At 36.0% G+C, this 24,112-nt stretch overlaps 1 protein-coding gene and 1 long non-coding RNA gene across 5 annotated transcripts in view; one reads left to right on the top strand and one right to left on the bottom strand.

Moving 5' to 3' along the window:
• The window catches only part of LOC127855370 (uncharacterized), a 474,985-nt gene that overhangs the window by 12,195 nt on the left and 438,678 nt on the right, over positions 1-24,112 (top strand). The gene's annotated exons all lie outside the window — the stretch shown is intronic.
• LOC127855364 (uncharacterized) overlaps positions 1-24,112 on the bottom strand; it is a 267,885-nt gene that overhangs the window by 3,545 nt on the left and 240,228 nt on the right. For all 4 annotated transcript variants that reach the window (XM_052390863.1, XM_052390864.1, XM_052390862.1 and 1 more), the window contains 5 exons: positions 5,954-6,035; positions 5,716-5,825; positions 4,552-4,722; positions 3,962-4,115; positions 263-535 (listed from right to left, as the gene is read on the bottom strand). In XM_052390863.1, coding sequence (XP_052246823.1) covers positions 263-535; positions 3,962-4,115; positions 4,552-4,722; positions 5,716-5,825; positions 5,954-6,035 — 790 coding nt within the window. The remainder of the gene's footprint in view (positions 1-262; positions 536-3,961; positions 4,116-4,551; positions 4,723-5,715; positions 5,826-5,953; positions 6,036-24,112) is intronic.

Raw genomic sequence — 24,112 nt, 5'->3', positions numbered from 1 at the left:
AATCTTTTTTTTTCCTGATATTTTATTTGTTATTTGGTAATGTTGTAATTTTTTTTCCTCATGAAACATTGCGTTTAATGGTATAAACAATCACTAAGATTGCATTGCGTTAACCAAAATTTTCGTACAACTGTCGAAATCTTTTAATTAATGAAATAAATTAATAAAACTTAAATCGAAAAATGATTAGTTGGTTGTTTATCAACAGCATCACTATTGCAAGAAAGCATAAAGAATAAAAAAAGACCGCTCCCTAACTAACCAGTAGGATCCTCCCTGGCCCCAACTTCCAGAACAAATCCACCTCCTGAATATGTATCAATCACGCCTGCAAACGGCAGAGTCTTCAGAGACCAAGCGGACTGAAAGCTCCAAGGGCCTATACTAGCCGTGGGATTGATGGATGTAGCATTATTCACTGGATCAATAAGGTTCTCCCAGGACATGTTGTATCTGTTCCTGTCCTCAATAAACATGGAGTAGGAAGGCTGACAGCCTCGCGGAAGGCCTTCAATGAATATTGGTCCACATTCGCCTGTATGTACAATTTTATCAAGTAATTCACACATATCTTTGCTTATACTTGCAGTATAACATGTTTTAAACTAAGTATTCAACAAGTTCTAATCACTAAAACTAAGATCATAAACTAGCATTGTTGAAATGATTCCCTGATAATTCAAGTCTATGTAAAAGAAAACACCGACATGCGAGAAAATGGCATATTTGTTAACATACGAAAATGTTAAAATACATATCTGTGACTGAAAAACACATTCTCAAAACACATACCTCTTACATTGCTTTTTAATGGGCCTCAAACAAAAATCTTAGTCAGCATCATAAAATAAGCATAGGTATTTAGTTCTGAATGAAGGATGCTTTGATAAAAATCTCCAATAATAAGATTATCTTAAATATTATAATTGTTCAGGTGTGTAAGGTTGTATTTGACATTATCACATGCCATACACTGTTTCCTTCGTGATATAACCATTACGAATATTTGTATGTTACACATGTGAAATATACTTTTTAAACATTTCATTTGCTTACTTTCGTTCGATTGATCAATTGCATTTTGTTATTTTGCTGAAATGACGTTGCAACGTCAAATGACGTCACGACATGTAAACACCATTCGGGATTTATCATTATGTTTGCGTAAATATTTATACAATTTGCTCATTTAAAAGCATGTGATAAAAAAGATCTGACACTCGTTGTCATTTCATACCATATTTTATTTAACTCGTCCAGGAAATTCGTTAGTAAGCTCGCAAAAGGCTCGCTTACTAACAAAATTCCTGAACTCGTTTAATAAAAAATGGTATGATATGACAACGAGTGCCTGATCCTATATTTATTCAGATATTGATACGATATTGGTCAGACTATCCGGTGCAGTCTGCACAGGCTTATCAGGGACGACACTTTCCGCGTTTATTTTTTCTGTTTAAATAAAGTTGATTCTTAGCAAAAATCCAGATAAAGCAGAATTTGAGAAAGTGCTGTCCCTGATTAGCCTGTGCGGACTGCACAGGCTTATTTTGTCCGACACTTAAGGCACATGCATTAAACCCCTTAAGTCTGCATGACTAATTATTTTACACAAAGAAATTCAGTAGTAGCCTTTCTAATGTACAATATATTACAGATAAAAGATTTACATACTTACAGCTAGATCTCTATAGTTTGCATGCGGAATATTTCTTGAACTATTAAATTCTAATAATTGTTTATGAATATACGTTTAGAACCTACTTAATGAAACCAAAAAAACCATAAAATACCTGTACGTAAAATAGTCTTCACTTACATTCTTGTATGTATGTATGCCATATCTGACAGAGAAAAAACAACAACCATTTTTGCCAACAAATACAATTTATTAAAATTGAGTCACAAATGCTGCATCTTATCTGGTAACAAAGATTTCCACCAAAAGATTCGACCAGCTGACTTAGTTTTAATATTCATTTTACCCAGATACGAAGTGAGTCAAGAAAATGTCAAGGTAAGCACTGTGACACAATTGGAGTTATAAACTCATAAATGCTTTCACTTGAATGGTAACAACCATTTTTCTATGAACTGACCTGCTGAAGTAAATTTTTTTATGCAAATAACCTGAATTAAAATTAAGCTACATTTTGTCAAGATGAAAATATAACCAAGTTTCATCAAGATTGAGTAATAAGTTGTTGGTTCATGCTCTGTAGATAAATAAAGCAAACAAGAAATGTGTCCATACAACACGGATGCCCCCAATTGTAACTTTGTCACTACAAAAGCATAACTTTGTAAATGTTTTAGAGATAGATATCGCCTTTGTTTCATTTAACTATTAGTTGCTTCATAACACGTGTGCACTATTTAAATTTGGTTGTTTGTAACATATGTTATCTTCTGCAGTTTGTAGATGCAAATAACATTTTCATATATTTACAAAAGCAATGCGTCGAATACAATATTCTTGTTTATATGGCAGTCTTTTTCATGGCACATACAAGCATGTGGATAATGGTGTATTGTTATGTGTTGCAGCTGAACTTGGCCAAATGATAATCTAGATAAACCTTGTAACAATGTTTGGTGAAGATTGGATGCAAACAACTTGAAATAGAGAGCGGACACCCTGCTGAATGTTGAAAACGCCCTAAGTGAACCCCTGACCTAGTTTGTTGCCCCATGACATAGTTTTTTTTGCCCGGTATAGCCCATGTTCGAACTTGGCCTAGACATTATCTAGATAAAACTTGTGACCAAGTTTGGTGAAGATTGGATGAAAAATACTGCTCCAGCAGCTGGAATTTCACTTCTCTATATTAAATTAGAGAGCGGACACCATCTGAATGTTTAAAACACACTAAAGGAACCCGTGACCTAGTTTTTTGCCCGGCATGGCCCATGTTCAAACTTGGCCTAGAGATCATCTAGATAAAACTTGTGATCAAGTTTGGTGAAGATCGGAGTCAACTACTTGAAGAAGAGAGCGGACACCATGCTGAATTTTAAAAACGCACTAAGTGACCCCGTGACCTAGTTTGTGGCCCGACATGGCCCATGTTCTAAATTGACATAGACATTATCAAGATACAACGTGTGACCAAGTTTGGGGAAGATCGGATGAAAACTACTAAAATTAGAGAGCGGGCAACATGCTGAATGTTTGAAACGCACTAAATGACCCTGTGCCCTAGTTTTTGGCCCGACATGACCCATGTTCGAACTTGGCCTAGACATTATCTAGATACAACTTCTGACCAAGTTGGGTGAATATCGTATGAGAACATCTCGAACTAAAGAGCGGACAAGAAAAGTGTGACGAACGGACAGACATAGAGACTTACCAACCGTGCGAAAACTATATGCCGCCCGTTGGAGGCATAAAACCCTGGTGTAAGAAACAATATCATGATCAGTACAATTGTGTACTGTCACCACTCAATCCGCAAAACTGTTTGAGTTACAATTGACACACACAAATGACTGATGTACAGCAAATCGATACGACCCATTGCTATCTCTCTGAAAATTGGGGCCTAACAATGCTTGTGCTAGACAAGACACTTTTTATTACATATTTTTTTGATTTCATGTTATTTAATAACATTATGTCGTCAAATTTACTTCAGCAATGTTAAATGACATGAAAGACATAATTGATCAGGTTTGACTATCCTAAAATGTATAGGCATCAAATTGTTTTAAGTTATAGTTTTGGCCCCACACATCACAACACAGCTAGCTTTTATGAACCTTATAGATAAACAATATTTCTAAGGTTATTTATAGGTCCCGACTTCAACTATGGGCAGACCTGAAATATTAAAATCAACCTACCTGATTGATGAACAGAAGCAATATAAAGTGTGTGTATTTCTGAGATTATTTAGGGTCCCGCTGCGTCTTCTTGATTTTATCTATGGGTAGACCTGCAATATTCAATTCAACCAACCTTTGGATATTCTTGCCTGCCTAAGCCTGTAACCACCGACAAGGAAAAATTCTGACGCCATTGAGAGTTCTCTTTCTGCAGTGTCTGACATCTTGCTCATCAGGGGTACAACAGTCTTGTGGAGGTAGGAGTAAACATCCTCACGAATTGATACCTGTTGTTTTGAAATCATGGTCGCAACTTCAAGATTATTAAGATTATCTTGACCGAGATATAATCCAACATTTGACCAAGTTTCATAAAGATGTTCCCAAACTTTCATTAACTTTAGTCTGACTTAGATTAAAAAAAACCCATTTAAACTGTTTCAAAGACAGCCAAGATCTCATTATGACAATTTTTCAAAGCATTTTAAATATTTGATATTTTGACCTAAATTTGACACCACGTGACTTAATTTGGACAGATGTTTTCACACATGTTAATTACGCTGCCTCTAATGTATTCCCAAGGCCAATTCTGTTAACGCACGATTGGACAAAGGTTATCACAAAAGCTCTTCATTGTTACTAGGTGGGCTAATTTTAGCATTTCAAGTAGACATATTCCAACATACTGCTAGTTCTTGCTAAATGCAAAATTGTACCCACGTCTTCCTGTTGAAACCCTAGGTTGTTGTCATCAAACATTTTCCTGACTGAAAGGCTGGTCTCGTAGCAAGTGGAAACGTTCTTGTGGCCAGTGATTGCCAGTATGACGATGCTCAAATACACAAAATGGATGATAATGTTTCGAATGGCAACATCCATGATCCACTCAAGCTGGAACATAAACAAATAAGAGGCTATTTGTTGATTTCAGTTTCAGATCAGATTTTCGTTTCATGAGCCGTCATATAACATATTTATTTTACAAGTGGCACAGACATTTAAAAACTTACTTACTTAAGCTAAACTACATCGAATGTCGACACCATATCCACTGTCATATAGCAACAATCTGCTGATATATCATTGGAACAAATGTTTTAAGAAAGTAACCTAAGGATTGGACAATAACCGCAATATCTTGTGTGTTTACAAGATAAGAGACACTGATAAGCAATGGGATGAATGCCTACACTCTTGTGTGTTCACAAGATACCTGAGAAATAAGGACAAGAAACAGGCTAACCGCTTTCACGAACGGTTAAAATAAGCCTGTTGCGCTCAGGTGAGCCTATATCTTGTGTGTTCACAAGATAAGAGATAAGGTAAAACAAACAGGCTTAAGGCTTTCACAAATGTTTAAAATGAGCATGATGCGCTCAGATGAGCTATACACACCATTTATTGAAAGAATTTAACCCGAGTCGCTCGTAGATAGCCTTCACGCTCAAGTGAGCTATACACAATATTTAATGCAATAATTTATCCTGAGTCGCTCGCAATAGCCTTCACGCTAAGGTAAGCTAAACACAATATTTAATGCAAGAATTTACCCTGAGTCGCTCGCGAATAGCCTTCATGCTCAGGTGAGCTATACACAATATTTAATGCAAGAATTTACCACGAGTCGCTCGCGGATAGCCTTCAGAAGTGAGCTATACACAATATTTAATGCAATAATTTACCCTGAGTCGCTCTCTATAGCCTTCACGCTCAGGTGAGCTATACACAATATTTAATGCAATAATTTACCCTGAGTTGCTCACAATAGCCTTCACGCTCAGGTGAGCTATACACAATATTAAATACAAGAATTTACTCCGAGTCGCTCGCGGATAGCCGTCATGCTCAGGTGAGCTATACACAATATTTAATGCAAGAATTTACCCCGAGTCGCTCGCGGATAGCCTTCAGAAGGTGAGCTGGTAAAGGGGGACGAAGGTTGTGGTGGACATCAGGGTCTTCAGTAACTGCCTTCAAGTACTCTTCATCATCATCTATGGAAATATATGAACCTTAATTTGTCAAAGGATTAATCAGAATTTTTATTTTCACCGTTTCAAGACAATGACAACAACTTTTATCACGAATATTTCCCAATAAATCACTTGAAGAATGTACCAACCCAGTTCACGAGGTTCCTCCACATCATCAAACTCCGCTGGTTTCTTGAATATCAAAGTAAGTAGAACAGCCATACACAGCACCTTTAAATCACAACACAGGCTTGTCAGGCAAATATCCAGTCATAAGAAGTGGTCGATTGGAAAATGGATTTACACAGTGTGATCAAAGACGACATACTGAATTGTGTATTCTGTCTTAATGAAGAACTGAGTTGGCTAAGCTCTAGACATGTAAGAGGTCGGCCTTAAGTGAATGTATATAAAACTAATTGATGCATCGAGGTAAAAACATAATCAACATGAGTAAAATGCAATGGACGGATACATTATCTGATGTTCAGCATTTGCAATAATATTATGTTTACAGTAAGTAAGAAAGTTCCAACGAAAGTTCTTAGATTTCAATAAGCATTGACTCAAGAAGTTTGTAACATTCTAAATGTGGCCGAAATCGACCACAGCTTACCGCGGCTATAACATTAAACAGATAGAAAATGGCATTTCTATAGGCCAATACAGGACAATAAGCGACCCACGTACGCTACAAGCTCAAAATCGGCCATAAAAACAAGATGGTTGAGAATCTAACTTATATCTCACAATTATTACACACTGGATACTTGTGCCCAAGTGTTACAACTGGTCACTTAACTTAATACATTAATAATACATAAATATGTCAGTAGCGGATAATGCCAGCTGGATTATTGGAAACGGAAACAAACTTTTTCAAGTAAAATTCATTTTAAATATTAAATACTTACCTGCTATCTAAATAGCTACCACTTCCGTAGGTTGGTTGTATCATCCGGAAAATTTATGAAGCCGCCACCCTGTGTCCGCAGTAAAGGCTAGAGCGGAATATTGTGTAACGCAACCTAACAAAAAGCGACAGCTACCTTCAGTCTTGTTCCAATATATCTAAAATATTAGTCGAAGAGCGAGGTGGGAGTAGGGACTCATCGATAGCAGGTAAATATTTAATAATTAAAATGAGTTTTACGTAACAATTTGTTTTAACGTCATATATACGTTACCTGCTATCTATATAGCTGAATTTGCAGCTGCGGTGGGAAGGTTCGCATATAGCTCCCCAATCCCCATCACAACAGAACCCGTATCCAGGGTTATCAGCTAATGATAGCAGAACCCATAATTTGGGTTATCAGGTAATCTTCGTTAGTACGGTATTGACTTTGACTTCTCGGGAAAGAGTAAGTATGTCTATGTGGTATACGACACTACCGTTTGTGAAACAACAAGGGGGCCCAACAATTACAATTTGTCTTGTTGGCACTCCAGAGAACGAAGATTAAAAAGAAGGTGGTCGGATTCCACCAGAAAGTATGTTGGAGCATGTTAGAGGGTGGGGTGTGATAACATAAGCCCACAAAACTGACAGAGCTCGTAATTAATGCGGTCTGCTCTTAAACAGGGATGAATCCCTAGATGAGAGAGAAAATAGTAAGCCTTTTAATTGAGGCTACTCAACAAGAAGCCGCAGACACATCGCCCCCCTTTTAAGGAATGAAGAGTCTCTAGCGAGAGCCTCGAATGAACTTACTCTGCTGATGTAGAACTTCAAAGCCCTGACTTGGCAAAGCAATCTATCTTCATCTTTATGTCCCCAAGTTCTAGAAAGACTTGCGACCTTGAAGGGTTTAGAAGCCATATAGGGGAGTTGATATTTAGTACGAAATCTTAGCTGACATAACAAAGTGACGAAGCCATCCGATCAAAATGAAGATAGTCGTCTTCGGCAGAAAGAGCATGAATTTCACTTCTCCGTTTGGCTGAAGCCATAGTAAGAAGGAAAACGGTATTTAAGTTTTTAGGAACTGTTAGGAAGCCTGATGAAATGGGTCATCAGGAACCTCGTAAGCGATTAAAGAACGCAAGTCAAAACCTTTAAAGGAACGAGAAACAGAGCGTTGAAGTTCCATGGCTAGGTCATGAAATAGGTAGGTCAGCATAGATTTGTGATGACTTACGAAAAGCCAAGTTATGTGAAGCATAGTCTGTATGGAGGTAAGAGAAAGTTTTTTATCATCAAGAAGATAAATAAGAAAAAAATGCTCTTTGCGTCTAGCAGAGTGATTAAGGGGAACAATATGCCCTCGAATACACCAGTCAGAGAAAAGCTTCCAGAAAGCATCGTAGACTGGTGGACTTTTCCTTGCAGAGGCAACGAGAGTTGAAGCCCTAACAGAAAAATGTTATTCTATAGGGAATATCAAATAATGGTCATACTTGTGGTGGAACATGTCTGGAGCTTATAAAATCTATCTCTCTGAGATAGGAAATATGACCTGTGAGTGAGTTTCCTGGAAAATCGTACAGGAGACTGAGAAGGTCGTTAAACCAGAATCTCCTTGGCCACCAGGATGATCTGGCAAGAGCTCACCTTGATACTCCAAAATAGAGGAATGGAATAAGTGAGACATAGGTGTTAGAGTCTAGTTGGTCTCAAGCGGATGAAAGCGCGACAATCGCCAACGCTGCTGGATTGTAAACTGGACTCACTTACACAGGAAGTATGTGGTTGTCTCTGGTCGCAAACAGGAGGACCAGTTGATAACCGAATGTGAGAAAAATCTAGTTGGTCAATTCCTGATGAAATGGTCAATCTGGCAGAATAAACTGGTGTTTGCAAGACAAACTGTTCGACAGGGCGTTGAGTCGACCATACTTAAAAGTCTGTAGAAAAGAAAAAGTGTTGAACACTTAATATAAGTAGGGATGCAAGAGGTTACACAAAAGATTAACCAGTTAACCTTTTTCCGTAACCGGTTAATGGAAACGCCTAAAGAAGTTTAAATATTTTAAATTACATAAAATATGTGATACCGGTCTGTAGAAACAAAAGTAATTTCAAATTTGAAATCACTTGCGTTGATAACAATCCAGTTTCGTAATAAAATGAATTATAAAAAATATTTTCATAATTTTGTCAACATATGCTATATATTTTATTAAGTTTTCCTGCGTAAATGCATAAGAGTAAAAAAATAAAGAACTACACAATGTTCATTTTCACGTGTAATTAACTTATTTTTGGTTTGGCCGCTTATATTACCTTCGCGCCGTATCGCTTACAAAAATGGTGTGTTTCTTTGTTCATTCTGTTATAATTTTTGAATCTCAAATTGGCTTAATATAGAAATGGTTTTCCCTTTCAATTCGATGTAAAGTGGGTCATGTGTGTTCAACGAATCCGCATCTATTCTTATTCGATAATTGCATATTTTGTTGCTTGAATTTCAGCGTTTGTAGCCGAAGTAGAATCGTTTGATTTTCATTATACAATAAAACAATGTGCGTAAAATAAAGGGCACACATAAAATTAATTTTGAACGAAATGTAAGTTGAATATTTAATATAATCAGTACATTTATGTAATAGCGAAGTAACTAAGTATTACTGATACTGGTCTCAAAACTGATAGTTAGGTATGTTTGTCGACGTACCATAGCGCGCGCATTTTACGCAATTACACAAATACTAAATTGAACGGGTTTATTAATTTTTAATATTTTTAATTGAGTTTTAATTATTTAAATAGTTAATGATTTGCTTACTTAAATAGAACTTCCATCGGACGGTAATGGTGGAATCATTGGACGTAAATTATCATAATGATATTAATTTTTGATAAAGAAAAACGACATTAACTCGTCAAGATTTTAACTACGAATTCAATTCGTGATAAAATTGTTACTTATAAACACGGTATTTTCGCGAGCAATCAGTTTTGGATATTGGTTAACAAAACATCAAAATAAGCCGTCCAATGTCTCAACTGTTTTTTATCGCGAGTTCACTAAACGTGTTAATTGCGTCTTCGCTATAAGCTCCCACTCACCGCAGTTCGCTAGTTAAATTTTAGCGAGTCAAAAGACCAGTAGTGTCAGTTATCAAAACTTACCCCTAATTTGTTATCACAAAGGTATTGATTAATTGCTTGACTACTTTGACTGTTGGACACGTTATTTATTACAGTCGATGGTGCGTCATGTTGTTTAAACTGGTCGCCCGCGCAAGTTGGCAGTATGTCACGCGAAAAATGTAAAATCGTACGAAATATTCACTGAAAAAAACATAATCATATATATTTTTTCCAGGTTAACCTTTTCCTTAAAATGTAACCGGTTAACTGGACGTTTTGGTAGGTTAACCGGTTAACAGGTTAACCTCTTGTATCACTAAATATAAGCCATCGATTTGCGAAGTGCAGAAGTATGGCTGCAACTGGTACATCCGGCATCGGAGGTGAGTTGGTAGAAAGGGAAAACCCTAGGAGTGACCTTAGGGACGTCCGCCCTTGCTGGTCGAAGGCTTGAAAGTCGTCTGATCCGGCTTGGTTTTGCCCTTAATTTAAGAAACCTTTACAGACGAATTCCGATAGGAAGACGACCTGTAATAGGAAGACGGCCTGTTAGAGGCCGGATGTGGAATAGAAGAAGGCCTTTTAGAGAAAAAGGTTGTTCTTCTTAGTATTCTTGGCTGTCGGGGTTGCCGGATGCTTAGAAGCAGGACGCTTTAGAACCCCTAGGCGCTGACCAGAGTTGTTTCTCGTTAGAGAAGAAAGGATCTGGTTTTCCCGGTCAGCCGTGATTGCCGCCTGTATCCTTCCTCCAAAAAGGGAATCTGCTGGGAAAGGAGCAATTCTGCGCGAGTTCACTCCTGGTTCCAACAAGTAAATTGAGGCAGGGAAGAGAGGATAAGGTCTCTCCGGATCCTTAGCATCTCGGGCCTGAGTCTGATAGCTCCCAAGCCATCTACAATGCTGTGACCGCATTTAGGCAGACCTATGGATCGGTCCTCTCTCAGTTACCTTTTCTCCAACATGGAATAAGGACCTGAGATAGAGGTAGCCATATAGTCTGACGTTGACCGATTATCGATCTGCCCTGGACCGGGCAAAGAGCAGTGATCGGATCGATCATAATATGACCGGTGACGTCACCGGGTAAATCGCCCGAACCGGACCGGTCAATGACCGGGAACCGGTGACCAGGGATTTGAGCCGGTGAACGGACCAGTCATATCATGACCAGTGACGTCACCTGGTTAAGACCGAAGTATGGCGAAAGCAATATGATCTGACGTCGAGCAACGCATGGCCAAAGCCACGCGGTCTACGTCACTGAGCATATACCGACGTATTGCGGGAGCCATATGGTATGATGTCGACGCATGGTCGAAGCCACGTTGTCGACGTCCTGCTCAGTGCCTGGACCGGTGAACGGACCGGTCATAAAATGACCGGTAACGTTACCGGGTACTACCCAGTGACCGGCGACTGGGCCGGTCAACGACCAGTGCCCAGTGAACGGACCGGTCATAACATGACCGGTGACGTCAACGGGTAAAGACCGGATAATGGCGGAAGCCATATGGTCTGACGTCGACCGACGCATTGCGTACGCCACGTGATTGACGTCACTAAGCATAGACCGATGTATGGCAGGAGCCATATGGTCTTCAGTCGACCGACGAATGGCCGAAGCCACTTGGTCGACGTCATGCTCAGTACCATGCAAATGCAAAGACCGAAGTATGGCAGGAGCCATATGGTCTGACATCGACTGACGCATGCCCGAAGTACGTGGTCAACGTCTTGCACGGTGCCCGGTGGCGAAGGTCAACAGGAACAGTATCTTCTCCACGCTTGCGGCTCTGGAAGGTCCTATGTTGCCCGGACAGGACCAGTCAAAGACCAGGGACCGTTGAACGGACCGGTCATAAAATGACCAGTGACGTTACCGGGTAAAGACCGAAGTATTGCGGAAGCCATATGGTCTGACGTCGACCGACGCATGGCCGAAGCCACTTGGTCAACGTCACGGGGCAAAGACCGATGTATGGCGGGAGCCATATGGTCTGACGTGACCGAGGTGTGGAAAGAGCCACGTGGTCGACACCTTGCCCAGTACCGTGCAAAAACCGAAGTACGGTGGGGGCCATATAGTCTGACGTCGACCGATGCATGGCCAAAACAACGAGGTCAACGTCTTGCACTGTGCTTTATCTTGTTTTCTGCGACCTTCGTACATAAAATATGAGAGTAAAACATATTCAACAATTACTGGTCATAAACCAGATTGTTATACGGCACATGAACTATTTGCATATAATGCAAATGATAAACATTCTCTAAGTTTTTTTCTGAAAGAGAACGTAAAGTGTTAATGAACATAAAAACTGTGTTTGTGGTATTAATTAAACAAAATTTTTATAAAATGATTGAAAATAACACCGATAATAATTTGTTAGACAAATAATAAAACTTGTCTAAACAAATACACGGCATTGATAAACATCTCGCAGTTAATTATGTAAACGATAAAACCACGTAGACGCTTGAAAACACACTACCCACAAGGCATACATTAAACAAAAATTTAATACAAAAATTGAAAATAATACCGATAATAATTTGTTAGACAAATACTAAAACAAGTCTAAACAAATGCATGACATAGATTAACATTTTAAGAGTTAACTGTGTATTAAGTCACGTGGCCGCTGAATGACAAACTGGCGATAAGGCATAACTTAAACAAAAGTTTAATACGATACCTGTGAAATAATCCGGATAATACAATGCTAGACAAATACTAAAAATTGTCTAAACAAAAACTCAACCAAAACACGGAAATAAATTGGAAATAAACCCAATATTCAGAGCGATCAAAACGGCATGCTGCATTTCCCAGTATCCGGAAGAAGACTGTCGCTTTTTGCTAGGTTGTTGCTTTTGCTTTTTGCTGTTCCGCCCTTGTCTAAACAGCGGACACAAGGTGGCGGCTCCATAAATTTTCCGGATGATATAACCAACCTACGGAAGAAGTAGCTATATAGATCGCAAGTAACATATTTATAACATTAAAATCCAGCTATCGAGATAAAACTACTGTAAATAAAAGGAAGACAATTTAACGTATATAGTATAAATTGATAAAAATATTAACGGACTGAAGTGTTACTGTAAAAATTTCAAGAGGAACTTGAACCAAAATGACAAACAGCAATACCTTATGTGCTCTCGTAAGTAATTGTTATTTTTTGGTCAAATGCAATGTAAAAGGAAAAGCATTACACCGTCAAAGAGGCACGGTATTCCAGTACCTTCTACATATAAAACTTCTGTAGGTGGAAAGTACAGCACAGGCTGATCGGGAACATATTACACACAAACATAAAGCATTGTTTACAAATCAAACCCATGCTAAATATTTTACATAAGCTGACTTAAAACCTTTACATGACATTTAAGCCAAATTCAATACATGCCACAATCATGGGTCCACGCAGTGATCATTTTCTGTATTTGAACACAATTTGAAGTTACTGGTCACAAACGGCTTAGGTATGGCCATATCTGACGTTTGCACCCATGTGCGAATTAGGTCGTTGAGTAAGCCAATGTGTTAAATTGCGTTAGACAGACGTGATAATTTCATCACCGCATTTAACATGAAGATAAACACCAATTAACCTAATAAAATAGTCACTTACTGCAATCAAGAAACCATTAGCGATGTAATAGGAATTGGCAAGTTAATAACCCTGGTATATGCATTGTTGTTAATGTGAGTTAACTGTGAGTTAACAATATCGTTTAAAACCTATTGTATGTTTGTGACACAATTACTGTCTGCAAATCTTAAACCAATTAAAGACTGAAATACAAAGTATGCAGCTAATACAACAATAACGCGATGGCTATAACTGCTAAAATTTACTAAGAAAAGGGGCGATATTTTAAAACAATGTGAATGTCAATCAAAATAAGCTTGAACAACATCATAGGTCTAATGACATTGATCGTTATAATGACGCACACAGCTCAATAGACAGTTCTTTGTAATTTATTGTACAATATAACCAAACAGTGCCCCAGATAAGCTGCGCATATTTCAGCATATTTTACCCTAGTCAAATGTTTAAAAACGCAAAGAAATACAATATCATGCGTATTCAAAACGCAACCAATTTGACTTTCACGCCAATTCGTCAACTTCAATTCTTCAATGCGTATAATACAATAGCTTCGATCGAAAATGCTTTGCTCATTTCGGTATATTCTCATTGGAATTATTATCGTGACGCGACCACGGTTTCATGCAGCAAGCGTCTGGATGAAGGCTTAGGAAAACATTCCAAGTTATTCAAGCGCTCTGCGGACTAGATTTAGTAGACAACGAGTTAAATCAAGCATCTGACCAAATTATTTACGACTACATACATGCGTTTTCAATCTGACTTAATTCGTCGCTCATTGTGCTTGTAGTTGTAAAGCGTCTGTACTTTCAATTTCTATTAAGATGCGAATTAAAAATGTGTATGAGATGTAGAATGACGTCCGCGAATGTAGCGCAAAAATATCAGTCGATATAATTGACAGTTACAAAGATGTCAGTTAACATCAGTTTTTTTTAAAGTTTATATAATGGACAGTTTCAAGGATTAAAGATGTTATGAAACATCAGTTTATTAAAGTTAATTATGATGTTTATCAGTTTTGTTGAATCAATACAAGTGTACAGCTTCAACAGAAGAAAAGCAGCAATGATTTTAATGTATGAATATTTTACCATATTCAAGAATGAAATCACCCTATTTTTCAAAATCAATGGGTGAAAACCCTATTTCCCAAATTCCGGATTTTCGAAACTAAGTAGCATTAGAGAAGTCTCACATTTGGGTAGGTATCGCTCACTTCCAGTCTGTTAGAAGTACACCGCGCAAAAAGTAAACAATAGGACAATTCTATTGTTGTATGCCTGAATGTCAAAATTATTGGAGAAAAGTTTGCAGATATGGCAAGCCTGTCACGCTGCACAAATTGCCCAGTAATCATGCTACGAAAACTGCATGGATTAGAGCTATAAGCAGGCGAGATTGGAAGCCAACCGGGAAGGTATCATTAGTGTACCGACATCTTATATGTCGATGTTAATAAATATCGTATTTGTAGGAGTACAACATGTCCATGCCAAGCAAAATTATAACAAGCATTTTGTTTAAGTAATAATAAGTTATACACTAATTCAATTTGGTTTAATATGGCCTAGTTTGTTGACATTTAACACCATGATTGGCTAATCTTAAATGTGAATGATTAATTTGAGCAGATTGACATTGAATAGACTATTTATGTTACCGGACCACACCAATGTAAATATCAACAATCAGCTCCTCTATTCCTCGAATGCCTTAAATTGTAATATAATGAACTTAAATTGATTGTAATATAATGAACTTAAATTGCATTTATAATAAAATCGTTTTCTTATTAATACAACATATGGCTATTTGTTCTCTATTGATTGGTACAATTTCAGTGGATTAAACATCAACACCCTGCCCCTCTGTGTATATTGAATTATTTGCCATGTTTCCCACAAACTAGCATTTTACATTTATCTCTGTGACAAATTTAAGTTGCTCTGACTGTTTATTTTTTTTTTTCAGTATTAAGTTAAACCCTTTTGTGTATATTGATGTTGCAGATACATAAGGGTATGCTCTGATCATTTGTGGATAGAATTGCCCAAACTCCATGAATTAGAACAAGGTGCCAACAAAATACCTTGAGCAGAAGATCCTTTCTACCAAGAAAGTATAGACATGTAAATCTCTAATAAAGGTGATTAATTGCTGTTTCAGCCTTTCAACCTATTTTATATAACGTATGCATCTCATGCTTTTCACAGTATGTGAAGATTATAAAATGCATGCATAATACATATGCATTTCAAATTAATTATTGACCACACAGTCTTAACTAAACTTTGCATAAGAAAATAATGCAAAACAACAGCAGTTAAATGAATGTTATATGAAGACACTCAGATCATACACATGTATGCATGTATGTAGCAATATTATTCAATAACATTTCAAAACATCAAACCCTTATTAGTAGCTGATCACCTTTGCTTAATATACACCCGGTTATTTGAAATTTAGTATGAAGTACCTCCTGTGTATTTAAACTGTATTTTATCTGCATTTGATGAGTTTATTTGTTTGTTGTTGTACTTAAATAAAATGTACAGAAACATGTATTTATATATCTTACTATAACTTTTTTTTAAAGGTGTTTGAAAGTGCTGATCAGTCCTGATGATTCCTGGGATCAGATTCAATCATTTCATGGGTAATGATATCAATATTTATTGCCTCCAAAAATGTCAGGCTATTTATTCTTTAGGCCAGTTTAGGGTTTGGCATTTTTGTATCTATAAATGATAAATATTATTTTAACTTAACATGCCTTTAGTTAAAAGATTCTTAAGACCATCACTTTTTATATGGAAGTGAATTGTTTTTGTCAGAACAAAACATAACATACTTTATGTGGAAGGACTAGGCAATTAACATTAACTTAAATATAATATACATAAAGTTTATGTATTTCAGTTATGCCAAGTCACATGCTGATGACATCAGTGTCGGTGATAAAAGCTCTGGAAGTGTCGGTGTTCAGGCATCTCCTGACAAGCATGAAATCTCCACATATACCGAAATACCAGAAATAACCATCAAAGACATTAATGCATCAGACAATAAAATAATGTTTTATACTGGCTACGCTAGGCAAGAACTGTTGATGGGTTTCAATGACATAGTTAACAAATTATTGATGCAACATTATAACTCTTCATTACTAGTGATTCGCCTTCAAGTGAGTGCACATGCGTGACGGAAGACGCAAAATGTCAAAACAAACAGAACATATTTCGATTTTAATTATATTTTATTATATTTTGAATGAAACATCACCAAAAAAGTATTCAAATAATTAAAAAACAATATTTCTAAATATTCTGTAAAGTAGCAACTCGATCGGGACACATTTGAGGAAGAAATTTGTCTCCGAAAGTTTCTGACCGATTTTTGAAAGTTGAGCGCAATAGCAGTGTACCGGAAACGAAAAAGCGGGAAGGAGCTTAAGCGATATTTTCATCAGTCTACAAGACAGTTCAAAGTTACGAGTTTATACGTATTAATTTCTGGATGTGTTATTAAAAAGAAAATTAACATTTCTGAGAGTAAAAACGATGAAAACTGGAAAATTTTACCTTAGCAAAGGTATCCAAGGCAAGTAAACAACTTGAATTTTAATTATTTGTGACTTGGAATACACCTTTGGATCTGAATAATAACAGACTACGTCAATTGGCAAATGTAAACAACAATGGCAGCGTACATCCTCAGAACAATATTGTTTGTTGTCACTGTACTTCATACGAAGTTTGTGCATGTAAGTACTATCAAACCAGAAGATGTTAAATGTCATCACCATGAAACATTTCAGCACACAATTGCTGACCATTTTCTACTGACAAACCTTTTTTCTGTGTGCATCGGAGATAGTTTTAGCGTGGACAACATGTGTATTTTATACTTTCATGCAAAATATACACGTCGAACCAAAACAAACCCTACACGAACCAGAAAAAGACTTTTCCAGTGCTTTCTCCTGATATGTGGAGATGTTGAAATGAACCCTGGCCCCATTAGATTCCCGTGTAGAATATGTGGAAAACATGCGGCCAAGAACCAAAAGGCTCTTCAAGGTGATATTTGTGATTTTTGGTCACATATTAGATCACAGTGCCTAAATATCACAGCGGAAAAGTACCTCAAATAAGGACAGTCCGATGACCCATGATATTGCCCGGGCTGTCTTTCTACCAAAACTGCCCTCCAAGACGAAACCAGAAATAGAATACCAATCGTCCTATCAAACTCTGAACAAATAATTTCATCTAATTATACTATCTTATTACATAATGACCTCAACACAGAAGCAGATACTACATGTGAAAATTACAAAAACTTAAATGACAGTTACATTCCAGAACCTGACCCGAAAGAAGACTGGATGTTAACACCCGAAACACCAATTACAGAAGACCAGAATGGTAACACTACTGATAATTTGTTAAGCACAGAATCATCAGAAAATGAAATGAAAAAATATGATATCTTCGATGTATTAAGGAAATTAAAAAATGAAAACAAAAACAGACCAATTTATAGCCACTTAAACATAAATAGTGTAAGATACAAATTTGATGACTTTAAACAAATTTTGGATCACAATCTTACAGATTTATTAAAAGTATCTGAAACAAAAATAGATGAGAGTTTTAATAATAACCTTTTCTTAGTAGACGGCTACAAAATGGAACGAAGAGACAGAATTGCCAGCGGGGGCGGGCTTATGACTTTTGTTAGATCTGATTTACCATTTAAACGGCGATAAGACTTAGAAAGCAATGACCTTGAGTGCATGTGCTATGAACTATCAATAACAAAAGAAGGTGGGGCAATATTAGGTCTTTATAAACCACCGTCTATGCAAAAATCAGTTGTTGAACAATGTTTAACAACATGTCTTGATAAAATGTGTATTTCCTTCGACCACCTGAAAAGAAAAATGTAAAACTCTTTTAAATATCTTTGATAGTTTTAACTTGAAAAATTTGGTAAAAGGCCCCATGTGTATGATGAAAAACCCCTCCCCACCCTTATAGACGTTGTTTTAACTAATGCCAAAAACTTTTTCGGTAACACAGTGAATTTTAACTGTAGCATAAGTGACTGTCATAATTTAATTGCAACATCCTTAAGAGAACAATGTCAGGCAGTATCAAGGAAAAGGGTTAAATTCAGAAGTTTTAATTTGTTTGATGAAACCAAGTTTAATGAAGACCTAGCAAATGTCCCATTACATATTGCCCATGTATTTGATGATATAGATGATATTTACTGGACTCATGAACACATGCTTAAACAGGTTATAGATGAACATGCTCCAATTAAAGAAAAGGTCCACAAGAAACAACCCCCACCATACATGAACTCCCAATACCGAAAAATTATATACAAGACCCGGGCAGCAAAAAATGAGTATCAGGAACATAAGTCAAGCGAAAACTGGTTACAGTACAAAAACTTAGGAATCTTAAAACCAGGATAAAACGAGAGTCCATATCAGTCTATTTTAAAGAAAGATGAGATGGGGGACCCTAATCCAAAGACTTCTGGCACACAATAAAACCCTTATTATCCCATAAGTCAACACAAAAATCAGACAGTAAAATTATTCTTAAAAACACTGAAAATAATACACTGATTTCTGATCAACACCAGATTGCAGAAAAATTAAACACATTTTACATCAACATTGTTAAAAATATAGGTATAGAAAACAAAGTCCCAGTAAATGAAGAACACCCTAGCATTAATACAATATCAATAAACAGTAAAACTAAGGTGAAGATTTGCGAATTTAATAAGGTTACGGAAAAGTGTATTTGTGAATGTATAAAAAATCTAAACCCCAAAAAGGCCACTGGTGTTGACTCAATCCCTCCTAAAATTACCATAGCAGGTCAAAATAGCCTCAAAACCCCATTTACAAATATAGCAAACGCCATTATAAATAAAGGTCAATTTCCAGCTAAACTTAAGCAAGCACAGGTTAGACCAATATACAAATAAGAAGATCCTTTCAGTGAAACAAACTATAGACCAGTTAGCATCCTGCCCAAAATGTCAAAGATATATGAAAAAATCATTAGCAACCAACTCACTGAACATTTTAATAATAATGTTTTCCATCCTTATCTTTCAGCATTCAGGTCATCTTATGGATGTCAATCAACTTTATTAAAACTAGTAGAAGATTGGAAACAATCCCTAGATGAAAACAATTATGTACGAGCTGTTTTAATGGACCTGTTTAAATCGTTCGATTGCTTACCTCGCAATATAATTGTACTTAAACTCAAGGCCTATGCATGTAAATTTATGTTAAACTATATATCAAACAGGTCTCAAAGGGTTAAAATAAACAATTGTACTAGTAAATGGCAAGAAATCATTAAGGAAGTGCCTCAAGGCTCTATACTCGGTCCGTCGATCTTTAATATCTTTATCAATGATATTTTTTATTTTATAGATAAGTCAACCCTGTATAACTATGCAGACGACAATACCCTTTCCTTCAGTCACAAAAACTTAAAACCTTTATGGAAAATATATAAGTAATTCCCTAATACACTGGTTCAATATTAACCAAATGCAGGCAAACCCCGATACATTCCAGACAATATGTGTAGGTAATAAGACTCATATTTAGTACTGCCCCTGGAATTTGTTCACGTCATTATGTCATTATGGATTTTTGTGACGTCATACGACCGACTTTCCCAGTTGTAATCTACATGCATAGGTCATTGGGTTTATAACGTTCCATTTTCATTTATATTTTCTCTCTGATAGGCGTTTCTTGTTTGATTTAATTATTTTTATTTTTTTAGCAGTCACATAAACAACCAAACTATGTAATATGGAATTTTTACACCCATTATTGCTGCTTCTTCCTGTATTTTTGCGATGATTATCTGAGATATTAACTCCATGACGCTATATTCTCAAATCTTTTTCTATAAAGAAGGAATGTAGTTGACAATTGTTAATAGTTTTATTTGATCGTTCGTCAACAAGTTGTAACTCTGTTACTCTTGTATCTTCAATGCAATTGAGTAATTAAATAGTAATTAAATTGAATGCGTTTTAATTCCCTTTTATTATTGTTTAGGCCACGACTTTTTTTTATTGGTTTACAAAAATTATTTTGAAAATGGTCCATCGGGCGGTCGAAAAAAAAAACAAAAAAAAAAACAACATCATTGGAAAAATAAGTTAATACTAATAACATCAGAACAAAGACATCATATCTTTTATAACCTTAACACAGAGACGAAAAATCAAATTATGCAATGAAACACATCTATATCTTCAAATGAAATGAGTCACCTAAAAGCACCTTTTGTAACATCAGGCAATTTTAAACACTCCATTAAATGACATGCGTTCTTCTCTCATTAAAACGAAAAACTGCGCTTCATTTCCGTAATTCGATGCGCACCATTACGCAATGCGATGCTCGTTGCATAAATCTTATATAAGATAAACTACTCATACACAAAGTATGTGTTTGCTCTTATTGAACTTATGACATTGTCCATGAAAAAAAATCGAGGTAGATCGATCCCCGCGTCGTCGCGGTAATGTTTGTTAAAGTTGTTGTTGTCATGAAAACTCGTTGATTTACAACGCAAAACGTCTTATTTGAACTGACGCGAATTAATACAATCATATTTGTCAACTTGGCTTTTGCTTTATTTTGATAATTTAATCCAAAGTTTAATGTTAGCATTTTTGTTTTTACTGGAATTGTAAACAAGGAGCCAGTTAAAGTCTTCCGAAAATGTGCAGTCTGTGTGAATTGACAGTTTGACGTCATCAAAGGAAAGCCGCTTGCTGTCTGAAGCAAAAAAGCGACAACTTTCGCGCCGACAACATTGGCTTCCTTTGTCTAGCAATCAACATGCCGAACCAATCGTGCGTTCGTTTCTCAATTGCAATCCTCCAATTTAATAATAGCACGTGCATAGCTCCGCCTTCGAATCTTTTGCAGAGAACGGAGGCGGAGTTTAACGGTTAATTGAGCTAGTATTTTACGAGAGTTGAGTTCCGATTTGCCGAAATTACTCGGCCCTAAGCATTAAAACGACAAATACATTTATCAATGATTTTCCGAGATATACCGATTTGTTCCGATTTCCAAACTTTCTGTACAGTTCCTATAAACTATGGCGGACGTGTTTACAAAATTCCTAAACACATATATCGTAAATAATGGCAGTGTTTTATTGGATTATTTATACTAATTATCAAATTGCAAGGTAATACTTTTTTATCTACTATACTATCGGGTTTGTTTAATATAATAAACATGTTTAACAATATAGTTGCGTCACAGACTCGGAAATAAATTTTGATGCGGTTGACATTTTACTGACGCTGATTTTCCTATTGTCTGTAATTAAATAAATTTTGAGAAGTGCCCATAAAAGGACTGGTACATACTGTGTCACATTGAAAAATATCCCGATCTTTGTAATATATGTGAACCAATCGTTGATTGTACTTACTTGATTTTATTCGCAACCGTTCTCAAACCGGATCGTTTTTTTTCTCGTTTCGCTCGTTTTTCAGTGCGGTCGGGAATAAAATATATAAAAAAAGACGATTTTCCGATTTTATTTTTTTCCCATTTTCCAAAAATTAGGGTCGGCGGTTTTGTAAACCAAGAAATATAAAAGTCGTGGCCTTATTTTGAGTTTCAATGCTATGACGTTAAATTTTATTTACACTTAAATGTTTTATGAATATTGCTGGGCCAAGTGTGAAGTTGAGCGCTCTATAACCAGGTTTAAACCCCCAATGCTTTGCATTGACCGTTCCAAGGCGGTGACCCCAGCTTTATTCATATTTTGTGTTTATGTTGGTTTGTATTGTGCTGTATTGTGCTGTTTTGTACTGTTTGGGCAATCGGTCACTTGCCTTAAATAAAAGACCAACTAATTGTTTTAATGAAAATTCAATACTGCTCCAGCAGCTTGAGTTTCACTTCTTTATATTATATAGAACTTAGAAATGTGAACAAAACGTAAAACTCTTAGGAGTTGAACTTGACCACCAGAAAAACTTTGATCCACTGGTTACAAATGTATGCAAAAAGGCAGCCAAACAATTAAATGTTCTCCAAAGACTAAGCAAATTTCTGAATGTAAGCACTAGGTTAATCATCTTTAAATCTTTTATCCGGTCAAATTTTAATGTTTGTCCCCTTATATGGCATTTTTGTAGTAAATCCAACACAGAAAAACTAGAAAAGCTACAGTTCAGAGCCCTTAGAATTGTTTTTAATGACTATGAATCTAGTTATGATACACTACTTAAAAAGGTTAACAGTACTATTCTTCACTTAAACAGGTTACGCCTCATTGCGTCAGAAACATTTAAATGTATACACAATCTTTCCCCAGAATATCTTCAATCCTTGGTTAAAGTTAAATCCTCTACCTATAAAGTCAGATATTCAAACATCCTAGAGACACCACAAGTAAGAACAAGGTATGGCAAAAATTCCTTTCGTTTTGAGGCTGAACAGGTGTGGAACAGCCTCCCAGAGGACATTTGCACAGTCGACAAATATAAAGACTTTGTACGGCTGATCCGCACCTGGACAAAATGTAAATGCGTGATGTGTGAGTTACCTGCTTCTCACATTTTTTGCTTGCTTGCTTGTTTTTGCTGTCCTGCTTATATTATTTATCTATCTGTCAGTTAACGACTTGTTTATTCTCCTTGTGTATAGTGTATATGAGTTTCTTGTGTTTAAAAAAAAATAAAAATAAATAATCATGTATATATGTGTATATATGTGCTATGTTGTTGTTTTTCATGTGCTTAAATATGATTTTATACTATGTAGTTATTGTGCTTGTGCTTGTAAATGCTTTTAAACATGAATTGTGTGCTATACTTGTTTTAATATCTTTTATTTTAATATAGGTCTGCAATGCTTTGTTTGTACAACTTAAAAGTGTATAACATATGTTTTAATTATGAACTATGCAAAAACAGCTCCAATAAAGTTTTATATGTATATTTCCCTTTATCGTATTTGTGTGTAACTTACAAAATATCATGCTTTTAATGAAAATTTTTACTAAAGTTTGTGTTTTATATGCTTTAAATATGTCATTGTACTATAAATGCTTATATAATATGCTTAATCTTTCTTTCTTTCAGCTCAATATACACTTGTTATATATATACATTTTTTTTGTCGGGAAATAGCTCATGAGCTAATGTTGATTGTTATTCACATCCGACGTTAAATAAAGATTCTTGTATCTTGTACTAGTACTGTATTGATAAATAAAACATTTTTTCAATTTTGAATGAGTTGTATCTTTTCATTGTGTTTTTGTTACTTGAGTGCTATGTACAGTCACATGTAACAGTAAAATATACTTTCAAATCACATAAATCAAAGACCATACAAGTATATATTGCTATATGTATCAGAACAGTCCGTCTTCATTTCCCCTTTTATCAAAACTAAACAATAGCAATCTTTATAAATAATAAACCAACACAGACTTAGAATAATATGAACATATTTTTCATTTTTATTGTGCCCAGATGAATTTATAAGTGTATTTCTTTGAGGTCAAAATAAAACAGTTTTCAGGTAACTTTCGAAGCTGACACTT

This window comes from Dreissena polymorpha, chromosome 13 (genome assembly GCF_020536995.1).
Source record: "Dreissena polymorpha isolate Duluth1 chromosome 13, UMN_Dpol_1.0, whole genome shotgun sequence".
Classification (NCBI taxonomy): domain Eukaryota; kingdom Metazoa; phylum Mollusca; class Bivalvia; order Myida; family Dreissenidae; genus Dreissena; species Dreissena polymorpha.
This window is presented reverse-complemented; position numbering and strand designations above follow the sequence as displayed.